This window comes from Portunus trituberculatus, chromosome 18, assembly GCF_017591435.1.
Source record: "Portunus trituberculatus isolate SZX2019 chromosome 18, ASM1759143v1, whole genome shotgun sequence".
Lineage (NCBI taxonomy): Eukaryota > Metazoa > Arthropoda > Malacostraca > Decapoda > Portunidae > Portunus > Portunus trituberculatus.
This window is the reverse complement of record NC_059272.1, coordinates 21,265,986-21,280,985: the sequence shown is the minus strand read 5'-3', so window position 1 is coordinate 21,280,985 and position 15,000 is coordinate 21,265,986. Positions and strand designations below refer to the sequence as shown.

Genomic DNA, 15,000 nt, shown 5'->3' with positions numbered 1-15,000 from the left:
AAGGATTTGCTGACATGCTGTGGGTGTTTCCTGAGCATTCAAATATTACATTGTATTGAAATATATGAATGATTTTTGAGAAGAGTTGAAATATTTCTTGAAAAGTCAGTTGAATCAAGTGACTAGTAGCTGACTAGGAAGGGAGATATGAATGCCTTGATAATGAATTGATAATGAAGTACCACATATACATTCTGCACTTGCCTGACCAGTTTTGATAAGCTGCTGGGTAACATGAAGAAGACAAAAAACACTACCGAACATTACCCACCAGAATCCCAAAGAAACCACTAACTTCACAATCTATTCAGGGCAGTGTGTGAGTAGTCCCTTGTTATGCAGTGTTAGGAGCAAAAGGCTCTTCTCTCCAATTAGTAAATGTTACTATGTGAGGTATGGCTCTTATGTTCTTATCTACAGTATCACCTCACTACCTAAAGGATAAAATGTGTAAATTACCTTGCCTTAAATACTCAAACATATAACAATGACAGACATATGTACAGCCAGATTAGCTCAAGGAATGTATACTTATTTTCAAGAGCACAAAGAATTAGATGCCTGTCTACAGCACTGTCTCCAATGAATAGGTGTGGGGCAAACAGTGAGTCACTCGCAGTGCCACCTGAGGGGAATGGAGGGGGGGGGGTCCAATTTTTGCTGAGTGGGGAATGGATAAGATGTCATCACCCTGTCTGAGGAGGAGCTGCTATTATGGTGCTGCTTGACCCCTACTGATGGTAAGGGGTGTTAGGGGCTAAGGAGTTGCCTCCATGGTAGCCCTTTAGTGTCAGGGGGAATCCCCATTGACTGATGGACTTCTATGGCTTCTCTTTAAACTTAAAAAGATATCTGGTGCATGATTTCAAGTAGAACTTTTAGGGATACCATTGACATGGAAAATGTTGTTGTGAATATTATATACATTTTAATGCCCATGGCTAAATTTTTGTGCATTAAGATAATTTGTGGTTACTCATATTGCTGGGAGTTATTTAGTACATTTTGATGGTATTATTATATCTTATAGTAAAATCTTGTTATTATTAAAGATAAGACAACTGTTTGGAGATGATGATAGGTGGACATTGATCATAAAAGGAACTGGTAGGTAAATGTTATAAGCCTACTGACTTCCTGCACTTTCCTTTACGGTTTTGTAAGTGGCTGCAGGTCATGCCATCATTTGGTGTGTAGGGAAGTTAACTGTTGCCATGAGAATGCATGCTGCCACCACCACAAGGGGGTGGGGGACTCCAACTCTTCCACTACTAAGGTCATACACAAAATCAATCCACACACATTGAACCTTATGCAAGCTGCCACACAAACAAACACCACGACCAATCCACTTGGGGATGGATCACAAAAGTCAATATCCCTCCACCTCTTTGTTATTGACCTACATTGATTGTTTGACCATCAGATACATATACACACACACTAACATACAGACAACCACCTGCAGCTACCCCTATCTTGCTTCTTTCTTCCACATAGACTTGATAATGTGGAAAACTATAAACACACACCTAACCCATTCTACCCACACACAAATACAAGCACTCACATTACTACATCATCTGCTGGTGTAGGATGGTGTGTGGGTGTGTCTTTAATTAATTTCAAAGCAAGAGTGGAGGAAAAAAAGCAAGCAATAATACAAATAAAATATTCTGTATTCAAATACCCACCCCCCAAAAAAAGTAAGTATTGATAATGTCCTGCAGGAAACATTTATGACTCACACAAGCAACCATGAACAAAAGAGGCCCCATAAACATCCATAGAACAACAATACCATGAGTCAGAAAATGAAATATTAACCTATCATACAAAGAAAAGAATGGAAAAAAGTACATCTGGTGGAGTCTATGCTAACACAATGCACCTTTAGTTTATTTCACAAGCTTTAAAACAGAGAAACAAGCCCTGTGTCCCTGCAGTCTTCTTGCCCCAACCCTTTCCCAGCATCCAAGAGGTGCTGGGGGAGGAAGATCTGGGGGGTGTTACAAAACCATGAGGAAGAGGAGGCAGGCAAACATGGAGGTCAGGATAGGAGCTCATGACACAGAGGATAACTGATAAAATACACGATATTAATGGTGTTATTGCGACTAAAAGGCCGTCAGAGGCAGCCATGAGGTGTGTAGGGCAGGATAGAATAGTGCGAAGGGGGTAAAACGGGAGGATATGATCGTAATGAGGGATTATGAAAAATGGCAAGGTGGCACAGAACATGGGAGTTGGTATGGGTCATGGCAATGTGATCTCCGTGTTATCAGTGTTGGAACGGTGTTACATATTGACTAGTTCCCTAGCACAGCACACGGCCACCACCACACCCTACACACACCCCCATGTCTGTATGTCTGTCTGTCAGCACCCTATTCCTCCTCTTCTCACGTATAATTACAAGCTCCTCCTGCTAATAAACCTCCCTTACCTCCTCCATTTGTCCACCAGTGCTGATAAACGTGCTACTGAAACACCACTCCACACGCCTTCCTTCCCTCCACACCCAACACCACGTCTCCACACTACGCCATTACCTCCTCCACCTTCTCTCCTCCTCCTTCCTTCCACTCGCAGTTTCCTCACTCCTCACTCCACACCACAAACCCACTACACCAAACACGTATGAGGGCACCACAACCACAGCATTTCAACTCACCACGAGAGAAGAAATATCACGAACAAAATCATAGGTCTTTTTAAAAATATATACTTTTTTTTATATATATACACTCCTCCCCCCCCACGTGTCCCAGTGTTCACCTACCTCCGATCCCTCACCGTCTTCGCTATCAGACTCGCCGGATACCGTGAAGAATTTGTCCTGGAGGTCCGCATACGCCTGGCATTTATTATCCGGATGATTACTTTGTGAAGGCGGAGAGTCAACCTTCTTCTCGCCCTCTAGTAATAACCTCTCTTTGCCGCTGTTCCCGAGACTCCCACGCACCACATTCTGCATCTTTCACAGCTAAATGGTTCTCCAGGCGCCAGAGAGCATGGTAGAGCGTTCATATCACCTGAGAAACGATCAAAACGGAGATTATTGAGAGGGACACTAAGGGCCGACACCCGCCATTACCGAATTCGGGGCCCCGGATGAGATGGTTCCCACAACGCCGCCACCCCGTCACGTGAACATACCTTATATCTCGTCAGTGTACAATTCCTTAAAACGGTTTGCTGCTTGTAATATTTATTTATAAGATTATACATGTTTCTAGGTGGGTTTGGGTATGGTAAAGTGATGATGGTATTTATTTTTATCATGTTTTCGATTTTCTGAAGAGTGTGCATAGACGAATTCGATATCTCTCCGCCAGCCCAGCATTGGTATTTGTCCCCATTTTCTCTGAGCGAGTCAACCTTATTTTTCAGCGTATTATGATGTAAATGGCTAATTGATGCAACGATGAAAGTACAATTAGTACACTTGAATGATTTGCGTTTCTAAATATAAAGTTGTTACGCCCATACATCCCATTATTGATATTCTTACGACCGTTTTATTTTCCAATATAAAAAGTTTATGTCAATGGATATCAATAGTATTTTTATACATAATATACAATGGACAGTTTGATTGAATACTATACAACATAAACAGGCATAAATCAATCATTTAAAGCCATTTTGATAACATTAAAGATACTTGACTAACTTTTACTATTTGTCAACTTCCCTGCAAACGACAGTCAGTCTGGAACAATGTTATTTTACCCTCAAATGAAGACTGTTCAAGATATACCCAAGACATTGTTACCACTACCTTCCTTCCCTATGTGTGAGACTTGTATTGAGTCGGCAGTATTTTTAGAATGGAGAAAAAAAAATAAAGCTACCATATCATTGTTATTATTATATTCGTGGGAACTCAAGGTTTTCTCATTATACCTTACCGTACTATATATTATTATTGTTATTTATTATCATAGTTACACGCAGATTATAGATCAACAGAAAGGTGAAAACAGAAGAACTTATCATAATTATCAAATGAGAGAGAGAGAGAGAGAGAGAGAGAGAGAGAGAGAGAGAGAGAGAGAGAGAGAGAGAGAGAGAGAGAGCCTACTAGTTTAGCCGTAAATAACGTGATTTAAATTTCCATTCATGTACGCCTTTCATTTTCATTTTCGGGATGAAAAGACAACTAGTGAAAACAAGTGAAGGCGTGGCGCATTATACATTTCTTTTCTTATTTCAGTGTGTGTGTGTGTGTGTGTGTGTGTGTGTGTGTTGCAATGTAACTTCATCATTTACCTTTACTAATCAAAATTATTATTTTCCATTCATGAAAAGAGGAAAACACGACCCGCCATATTTGGAAAAGACCGATCGAATCACAAAACAAAAAGCAATGACAACCATCAAAACCTCATGAAAGTTGAAGAATATATCAATAGTTAGTCAATAAAGTAGTGGGGACTCAGGGATTACTCACGCAGTGTGAGGTAAGGATGTGTCTATCCATAGAAACGACCAGAAGGGGCTAAGTTAAGTTTGCCTGGGGCTTCTTCAGGTTGAGTTCCGGCCCTGATGCGCAGTCTGTTTGTTGTCTTCCTATAAAAACTGCTATATAAAGGCAGAGATACTTGTGGGTGGGATTACAATATTTATGATGGTGCACAGATCTAATGACGCCACCAGTATAACTGATACGTAAATATAATTGTGTATGTTGAGAATAGTTATGTCTCTCTTCAAATGCAACACGTCGGGGCGGGGGAGACACGTTCTCTATGGTCTCTCAGCTGCTCCTGCTCCTCCCATTCCTTCTATTCCTTCTATGACTGTTTCGATCTCAATATTTTTCAAGTAATGTAATAATTTCTCTCTTATATTTTTCTTTTTTCCAAATATCATTAGTAAATGTGCAAGTAGGTCTTCCTTATTTTCCAGTGATTAAGCTGATATTTCTTTTTCTCGTATTTTTCGATCTCAGTATTTTTTAGAAACTACCAATTAAATCCTTTCTCGTTTATATTTTCTACTACTCTTCAACATTTATTGATATGCTCTTCTTTCCACTCAGTCAATTAAATAATCAAAATATATCGACAACGGAAATGATTTACCGACGTTGCATATCTAGGACCCTCCATTTATCTTTCTGAAGCAGCGATTATTCATCTACACATTACACATAATTCAGCAAAATATGTTATCACATGACAGCCATGTAGCAGAGCATAGAGAACACATATGGCGTTATTAGCACCGAGAACGGTGCCTGGCAGCCATTATGTTCACCGTGTTGCAGAGTTCGATAAGGAATGAATTAATATATTCCTTTATTTTTCTCCCATCCCCTCCTAATAGGATTTTAATACATAAAAATAAGAACAAATGAAAAAAATAACGTTCTAGTTCTGTATATTAGAGTTTATAGTTGTAAGTGTTATGTTTTGATGTGCGGCATGAAGGGTCGGGGAGGGACGGAGGGAGAGGAAGGGAAGAATCGGTTACTCTACCTCCCTACTCTCCCACCCACCCACCCACCCAAGGATTTTCTCACTAACCAAGCAACCCTTCCCACTCTCCCTCCCTCTCCCCCACAGTTACCCAACCCCTCTCATCCCTTCTCATGCTTCCCATCTGACCATCCACTCCCAGCCCTTCCCTTCCTCCTCCCCGTCCCCTGTCTGACCACCTCTCTCTCTCTCTCTCTCTCTCTCTCTGGCCGTAAACTTCCAGACACAAGGCTTCCTCCGTCGCTAACTCCAGCCCTCGCCTGCCCTGGGGCCGTAGGAGGGGAAGAGACGGCCTCTCTCTCTCTCTCTCTCTCTCTCTCTCTCTCTCTCTCTCTCTCTCTCTCAGGTGCCGTCAGACGCACTGTCGTTCCCTGAATGTCGACTCATTTGGTCCACGCATATCACTTAAGTGGCTAAGTTGAGACCAGCAGATCTTGCTCGTCTTTCCCGTAGTTGCATGGGAGGTGGGAGGGTCAAGGTGCATCCGCGCGCGATCCCCACCTCTACCCCCTCCTACACACACACACACACACACACACACACACACACACACACACACACTCTTCGCAAGTTAATGTTTTTATTCATTAACTCATTATTATTACTATTATTAGAAGTGGTATAATTATTGTTGTTGTTGTTGTTGTTGTTGGTTGTGGTGGTGGTGTTGATAATGTTGCTGCTGCTGTTATCAGTATATTTACTAAAATAATATCATGGTTATTGAAACGATACAGCAAACAACAACAACAACAACAATAACAACAACAACAAGAACAACATCAATAATATAAAGAAGGAAAACCTTGAGTGAATGACAGTTAAGACAGAAAAGAAAAAAAGTTAAGGTCAGGAGGTGAGCATTAAGTGCCTCAACATGATAAACCAAAATGATTAAGAGATAGATGGAGAAAAGTAAAAACAATTTCGAAATCAAAGTAAACCTAGCCGGGAGAAAACAGATTGTTAGGGATAACTGATAAGCTGATATGTTTTTATAACTAAGGAGACTACGTGGAACATAAAAGAGAGAGTTATGTTAAAAAAAAAGGTTTAAATCACCAGGCCCAGGCGAATTATATATATATATATATATATATATATATATATATATATATATATATATATATATATATATATATATATATATCCCAGAGGAGTGTATGAATGCAAAGGTGTTATTGGTGAAGCGCTGGTTAATATCTTCAGGAAGTAATTAAATTCAGGTACCGGTAATGTGGAGGCAAGCAAATGTTGTGCCCGTATTTAAGAACATGAAAAGCTTTATGCCCGTTATCATTTTTAATATACATCAATCATCTATAAATGGGATTAACAGTGATGATAGTAAAATTTCGTATGGCATGAATATAAGCAGATGAATCACGTCAGATTCCAATCCGGTTATCAAGCAGACAGACTTGACAGGATGGCCGAGTTGACAGATCGATGGCAAATGCAAATAAATATTAACAACTGTTTAGCAGTTCTTGGCGCAGTCGGAAAAATCTAGACAATCTACGCAATAGGAGCCCAAATAGTATATATAAGAAAAAAAAGGCAAATCAGATGTGATGATTCATATCTAGAACATTAAAACTAGAAGTCTTAAAATAATATTGAAGTTATGTTTGTCACACGTTGGACCTCACCTAGGTAATGCAGCTTGGTCCCCATATCCCAGGAACGGTACGGGCAGGACTCGCCTGTTAAAACCAGTACAGAGGACAATGACTATATGAGAAATTTATGTGCCTTGGCGTCTTGGCTAGAATTAAATGAATATTTCCTATTTTCTCTAGGCTGAAAGACAAAAAATATCTTAAAAAAAGTGTTATTCTTTTGACTAACTCTCCTGGCCATGATCGGGACTGGCATCTAAGTGGGTCTTTTTGTTGATTTTTTTTTGTTGCCCTTGGCCAGTTCTCTTCCTCTGACATAAAAGAAATCTAGATCTCTATTCAAAACATAGAAAACAGCTACTCGGTCTTAAATAATTGTTATCCAGATGCTAAATACACAATAAAGCAAAATGCCACATGACAAACCTGTGCGGCGCGAGGTGTGTCGAAATGCAACATACGAATATATATATATATATATATATATATATATATATATATATATATATATATATATATATATATATATGACACATACGTACATCTGTAATGCTTTGATCTCTATCTTCTCTATCTAAAACATGTGCTTTCAAGACCCTTCCTCAGACACCTTTTCTTATAGAGCCATATCATGTACCGCTCCGCGTACTGTACCTCATTATTTCCAGGTATACTAAAGGAAGAGAAGAAAATTGCACATGATCTCAGGTTAACTATCACTGGTATAGGAACATAACAAAGGTGACAGTAACAAAATCTCCAAGGTCAATGATTAGAACAGAGCAAACAATAATTGATTCAAGCTTTAATAAAGTTAGATAAAAATAACAGGGAAGAATTGGGCCTCAAATAGAGTAGCAGATGAATGGAATACTCATTAATTAACTTGTTTGAGCTGAGTCATTACGGAGCTTTAAAAGGTTCCAAGACGAAGACAAGTAAAAATAGTTAAGTACAGCATGTTTCATGCTGGTACAGTACTCAGGTGTGGACCTGACGGCTTCTTTCAGTAGTAGTAGTAGTAGTAGTAGTAGTATTGGAGGAGGAGGAGGAGGAAGGTGGCAGTAGTGTTGGTGGTGATGGCGACGGTGGTGGACCTATATTACACGAGTTACCCTTAAAACCTTACAAAATTAAGAGAAAACGAAGGCAGATCGTGAGGAGAATACAAGTATTTTTACTCTCTCTCTCTCTCTCTCTCTCTCTCTCTCTTTGAAGCAAGTGAAAATATTGACTGAAATATGAATAGTTATATATAATTAGGATCTCAACACAGTTTAAAATAAGAATCACTGAACGAATATCTTTGTTAATTTGCTATATGTGGTGCTTGTCATCATCATAAGTATCATTACCAGCAGCAAAATTATCAACGAAATTTGTATTTATTTTGTAACTTTAATTACTTACATAGTTTTCTTCAGAGAACAACATTGTATGGGAAGGGGGTCTTTTATAAACTGCACTGTGTGTATATGTAGCTAATGTTTGCACACACAAAAAAAGAGTAAAATAAGAAAAAATAAAATGAAATATAGGAAAAGAAAAAGAGAACGGAAAAAGCCACAAATTTTAAATGAAAATAAAAAAAAAACTAAAAATTCAGAAATTTAAAATGAAAATAAAAAAAAATCAAAGTACCAGTGTCAGTATTATAAAAGAAGGAAGAAGAAGAAGAAGAAGAAGAAGAAGAAGAAGAAGAAGAAGAACTCACATAAGGCGAGTACTTTAACATAGCATTGGGAAGGGCATTAATTGATTTTTAGTATGATGACGCTAGGTATCTTAGTTATGGACTGAGGAGGAGGAGGAGGAGGAGGAGGAGGAGGAGGAGGAGGAGGAGGTTAAGTTCATAATATAGCAGTGATCAAGTAAATCAAAGAGCAATAATAGGCTAATAATGACAAAAACACTCGCGTGACATTTGTGTGTGTGTGTGTGTGTGTGTGTGTGTGTGTGTGTGTGTGTGTGTGTGTGTGTGTGTGTGTGTTTGGTAATCATATTTCTGAAGTTCATGACAGCCACATTAAGAATATTACCACCACTACCCCTACTACTACTACTACTACTACTACTACTACTACTACTACCATCACCACACTCACAGCAACCAACCAAATTAACTTAAATTCCTTGCATGCGGCCTTCCTTCTCTCTCAGTCATTCCTCGCCCTTCCCGCTCCATATTTTATTACCTATCTAAGCAAGCTCTTCCCTAAGTTAGTGGGAGACTCGTATATACATCTATCCTGCAGTTCTCTCGCTCTCTCTAGCACCGCCAGCGTCGCCTCGCAATCAATGTTAGTAACTCTCTTGTCCCCCTTGAGGCTATGAGGCGCAATGCTGACGAAGTAGGAGGAGAACGGGGACACGGGGATACACAGAGTGACGGAGAAACAACAGCAGCACTAGGACAGAGGGATATAAGATTCGAGTGGATAAAAATATGAGGAAAAAGGAGAAAATCGTATGAGGAAAAACAGATAACGAGAGAAAGGGCACAAGAAGAGGGAAAGACAAAAACAAAGAAAAGAACAGAGAAAATAAGGAAGGGAATAATAACGGAGGTAAAATTGAAATGAAGAGAGGTAAGCAGATGATGTATAGATAAAGAAGACAAGTGGACAAGCAATGAAGAAATTAAATGACAGGAAGGATGAACGGTAGGGATATTTTATAAGAACGAGGGTGAAAACTATATGGAAAGAGAAATAAGGAGAAATATATATGAAAACAGCGTGAATCAGACAGGATACAGGCACAAGAAGACAGGATGGCATAAAATAGACAGGTCAAGAGAAGAAAGACACATAGAAAGGATACGGAGAGAGGAAATTATGAGAAAAAAGATAAGAAGAGAGAGAAATTACAGGGGAAACGGAGATAGAAAATGGGAGAGAAGAGAAAATACGAGAACAAAATAAGGAAGTAAATGGAAAATAATAAAAAAATAAAGTTGGTATAAAGGGCATGAGGCATGAAGAAAGGAAATAGAGAGGATAAAGGAAAAAATACTATGATGGAAAAAAAAGTATGTAGAAAGAAGAAAAAAAATGTACAAAATTAAAGAGAACATTTTTAGAACAACATAACAAAGCAACTAAGAAGAGAGGAAACAGGGAAACAAAACGAGAATGGTAAACGGACGACATAACGGACAGACAGGCATGCAGAGAGACAGAACAGGACAGGACTAGACAGGAGACCGAGCAACGACGCCTCATCCAGTGCGTTGTGAGTCTAGCCTCGCGCCGCCAACCCCCTTGGGAGTACACACACACACACACACACACACATACACGCGCGCCCCTCCCAAGGTCACTATACCCAGCAAGCGGCGTGCCTTGGGGCCTCAACACACCATCAAGCGAAAAGGCTATACTCCTCCGCTCTTCGCTCGCTCCAAGCTCGCCCCGCCAGGATTCTCGCTGCATATTTTCTTATCTTGTCATTTTCATTTTTCCGGTGAGTTGGTGCGAGTGAGAGCTCTCGGTGACGCGCGGCCAGCGGGGCGAATGTTTACTGTCATCTCGAGTCTCGCGCTTCTTGCTGGCTGGACGTAGTGTGTGTGTGTGTGTGTGTGTGTGTGTGTGTGTGTGTGTGTGTGTGTGTGTGTGTGAGAGTAAAACCTCCCCAATTTGGTATTAGTGACACGATCTACCATAAAAAAAAGGAGAGAAAAAAGTGTGATCGGCGGAGGTATGTTAGTTTAATTAATTCAGCGTCACCATGCACCTTAAAACATCGCTGCACGTTGTCACGAACACACATGCATGGGCACGCATTGCCTGGACATCTGCAAAACATAATTGACTTTTTTTTCATTTCTTTTTTTTCCTTCTCTGCTTTTATTACTTACTCATTTTTTTTTTTTTTCATTAGGTAGTGGCAAAATGGCTAATTTCTCCTATTAAGTCTACATACAACCTGTCGATATCCTGCCCCCAAAGTAAATAGGAAACAAAAAACACAAGAATATTACGAAAGTCTCGGGATTGTGAAAAGCATGAGTTTCCCCACATGTTGCACCTATAACGTATGATATGGCTTCCGGCAGACAGCTGACAAACTGAACTATTGTCTACATCTATAAATACAAAACCGTATATGTTAGAGGGGAGAGGAAAGGATGTACGCCGTTAAAATTAAATACATTAATGTGAAACTCGATGGGCTCTCAGGAAGACTGTTTTCAAAGGTCGCGTCATCATCAGGCATGCTTCTTTGAGTTGTTTTCCATAGTGGCGGTGCATTTCCTTGTCAGATTCTCGGTGGAATCGTCATAACCACCATAAGAATCCTGGGCAACTTACATTACAGCATGCTACACGTAGAAAACTAACGAGCTGATGCTTACATACCCGTGAAAAAAAAGGTGAGCAATATTTACAAACTCATTTCTATACAACAACCAAAGACGTCACTTGTTTGTCATAGCAACCAGCCTCCTCCTGCCCAGCCACGACTCAGGATAGCAATCTCAATCTCATGCATTCTAATCTTGCTTATATTCTTTAACGATAAGCTAGTATGTAGGAGCTATTTGTAGATCCTTTCAATGATGCTTCCCTGATTCAAGCGATAGTCCTACAAGGATTCTGAAGTGTGAATGAGAAGCGTCAACGACAAACCGACGAGAGACTGATGTGTGCATGTGAAGGAACCATAATAGTCTCTGCAGCCTCTTAAAATGTCAAAACAGTCATGATCACACACACACACACACACACACACACACACACACACACACACACACACACACACACACACACACACACACACACACACACACACACACACACACACAGGCCTCGCTGCAACAAACAAACTTTCCACGGGAGCAGGAGCCATACTTTAGCGCAACGGCATCTTTAAATTCTTGTTTGTTTAGATTGAAGAACTTTGGTGTGATCGGTAAGGCTATGAGTCAGTTCAAGGCGACCAACTTCCGTGCTATTTCGACCTCCGTCCTCATGCCTTGGGGAGAGAGGAGGGGGGAGCGGGCAAGGAGGGGAGCATGGGGAGGGCTGCTGGGATAAGGGGAGGGGGCTACATCAATTCTGGAAGTTCGTCTCGCTAGCTGGGTTGTTGTGGTGCTTGCTTGCTTGTATGTGTGTGTGCGTGTGTACGTGTTGCAAGTCGCCGTCTCCGCTCTATCCTGTATATATATATATGTATATATATATATATATATATATATATATATATATATATATATATATATATATATATATATATATATATTTCCTTCTGGGGCGCCGTGTGATGCTGTGGTGTTGAGAAAGGCGTGTAGTTGTTGCGTGTGACTGTCTTGCCTTTCTGTCTCTGCTGTGTATCCTCCCAGAGCCGCTGTGCTTGTGTCGTGTTGTGTTGCTGTGATGGCGCTGTGGTGTTGCGGTGTTTCTTTATACGGTCTTCAACAGAACTATTTCCAAAGGCCGCACAGATGGTTAGCCGGGTTCTTTCTCTCTCTTCCTCTCAAAAGTCTCTTTCTCCTCCTTCTATGTATTTTTTCCCTGCTTCCTCTTGATCTTCCTCCTCGTCTTCGGTCTTACCCTCCTCTTGCTCCTGCTTCTCCTCCTTTTCCTCCTGGTCCTCCTCATTCGTCTCCTCCCTTCAAGTACTACTACCATCATCTCCTCCTCCTACTCTTCCTCCTTCACCTCGCCCTTCTCTTCCTTTCCCTCCTCATTTACTAGTCTAGCATCTGTTTTCCTTCCTTCCTTCTTCTCTTCCTTCTCCTCCTCCTCCTCCTCCTCCCATCAGCCACCTATCCGTCCACCACCACAACCACTTCCTCCTCTTCCATCTCGCCCTTCTCTTCCTTTCCTTCATCATCTACCAGTCCAGCTTCTGTTTCCCCTCCTCCTCCTCCTCCAATTCCTCCCATGAGCTACCTATTCATCCACCTCCACCTCCACCTCCACCTCCACTACCACCACCACCAACGCCGCCTTTTCCTCTTCCTCCTCCCGTCAGCCCTCCGTGAATCGTGTCGCGGCCCTTAACCCTCTCAGGCATGCATTAAACTTCAAAGATTTACCATGACGGGCACAAGGCGATTTTACCAACCAAGGGCTCCGGTGACTCTCTCTCTCTCTCTCTCTCTCTCTCTCTCTCTTTGTGGGGGAACCTGAGTCAAGTCGTTTCTTTCTATTTCATGAGTACTTCAGTCAAAATAAAATGCATGAGGAGAAGGAAGGTGTGTTTACTATCTATTTATCTTTTTTTTGTTTACTTTTACTTTCGCGTTATTTATCTATTTATCTATCTTCCTTTTTTACTACTGTTTTTCTTTCTGTCTTCTTGGGTATGTTTTTATTCTCTCTCTTTTTTTGTTTTCTTCAGCTAAATGATACGTAAATAACATGGAAATATTTCTTTTCTTCGTATTTTTTCTTTCTTTCGTTTTCTGTCTTCTTTCTTTGCTATCAGTAGGTATCCCTCCTCCTATGTTCTTCCTTTTTTTCTATTTCTGTTTCTAGAACCAAATCATAAGCAACATATTTTTTTCCCGATATTGCTTTGAAATGTCTTTCTTTATTTTATATTTTTTTTTATTTTTCATAACGCTTTTCTTGTCTTTCGGCACGTTTTCTTTCCCTTTCCTTGAGTTAAACTACAGCAAGGGGGATTTTTCTCACATCCTTTCTTTCTTTCTTTCCTACCACTGCTTGCATTGTCTTCTTGGAAATTTTATATCTATATTTTTGTTCTTTTCCTAATCTTTCTTTACTTCTCTTTCTTGTCTTCTTGGATTTTTTTTAACATCCTTCTCTTTGGTCCAAGTCTTCCAGGAAACAGTGGCCATAAAAACCCACGCTCTCTTCTAAAAAATGTGAATAATCTGTCTATATTCTTTTCATTTACTCCCACTCCTTGTCCAGCCATTCATAAAAAAAAGAAAAGAAAAACAAGAGGAATACTCACACCCACCTCATCTTCCCTGGAAAACTAAACACGTCATGAGAATCTTTATATAACACACAGTACGTACGTGATCCAGAAAGTGTGTATAATCTATCTATATTCTTTTGATTTATTCCTACTCCTTGTGTAACCATTCCAATAAATAAACAAATAAATAAATAAATAAAAAGGGGAATATTCACACGCTCATAATCTCCCCTAGAAAAGTAAATACGTCATGAGAATACACAGCAGGTGATTTAGGCCACTATTCTGAAACGCTGTGCTCTCTCACCATCACAGCATTCCAAAGGCGCTAAATATTCGTGTTTTTTTTTAAGGGTATTCTTATTCGGTGATGGATTGGCAGGATTTCTAGTTTATTAATAGGAGAAACCGTGCTAAAAAAATCTCTGTGGCTTTTCTTGTATTGGCGTTTCTGAAGGGCAAGACCACAAGGGAAGCTGCAAGGATTCAGGCTGGCCCCGTGTGTGTTATCTATTGCTATCCACCTTTCATCTCCCTCCATCAGTGTATCTAATTTCCTTCTAAAGCTCCCTATTGACTCGCCACTGACAAGCTGATTGGTGAGGCTACTCCAAGAATAACATCAATAGTGAACGCTAGGAAACGAGAAGCAGGTTGACAAACAGTACAGTCTAGTGTAGTGTTTGTCAACCTGCTTTTCGTTTCCTTGCGTTCACTATTGATGTTATTCTTGGAAGTAACAACAACAACAACAATAATAATAATGACAGTAATACATAGTAATATAAAATAGCATCAACAACAACAGTAGCACCAACAATAGCATAAACAATAAGTGAAAATGATGATGATGATGATGATGATGATGATGATAATAATAGTAACAATAATAATAATAAAAATAATTCTCTCTCTCTCTCTGAAAAAAAAAAAAAAAAAAAAAAAAAAACAACGAGATGAGTGGATTTCACCAGATATATATATACGAGTAATAG

General features: G+C 40.0%; 1 protein-coding gene across 1 annotated transcript in view; it reads right to left on the bottom strand.

The window, feature by feature from the left end:
• The window catches only part of LOC123505550 (ankyrin repeat domain-containing protein 17-like), a 25,777-nt gene extending 22,651 nt beyond the window's left edge, over positions 1 to 3,126 (bottom strand). The window contains 1 exon segment of the mRNA XM_045256995.1: positions 2,783 to 3,126. Within this exon segment, the coding sequence (XP_045112930.1) occupies positions 2,783 to 2,977 (195 nt within the window). The 5' untranslated portion in view covers positions 2,978 to 3,126.
• Positions 3,127 to 15,000: the final 11,874 nt, after the last annotated feature.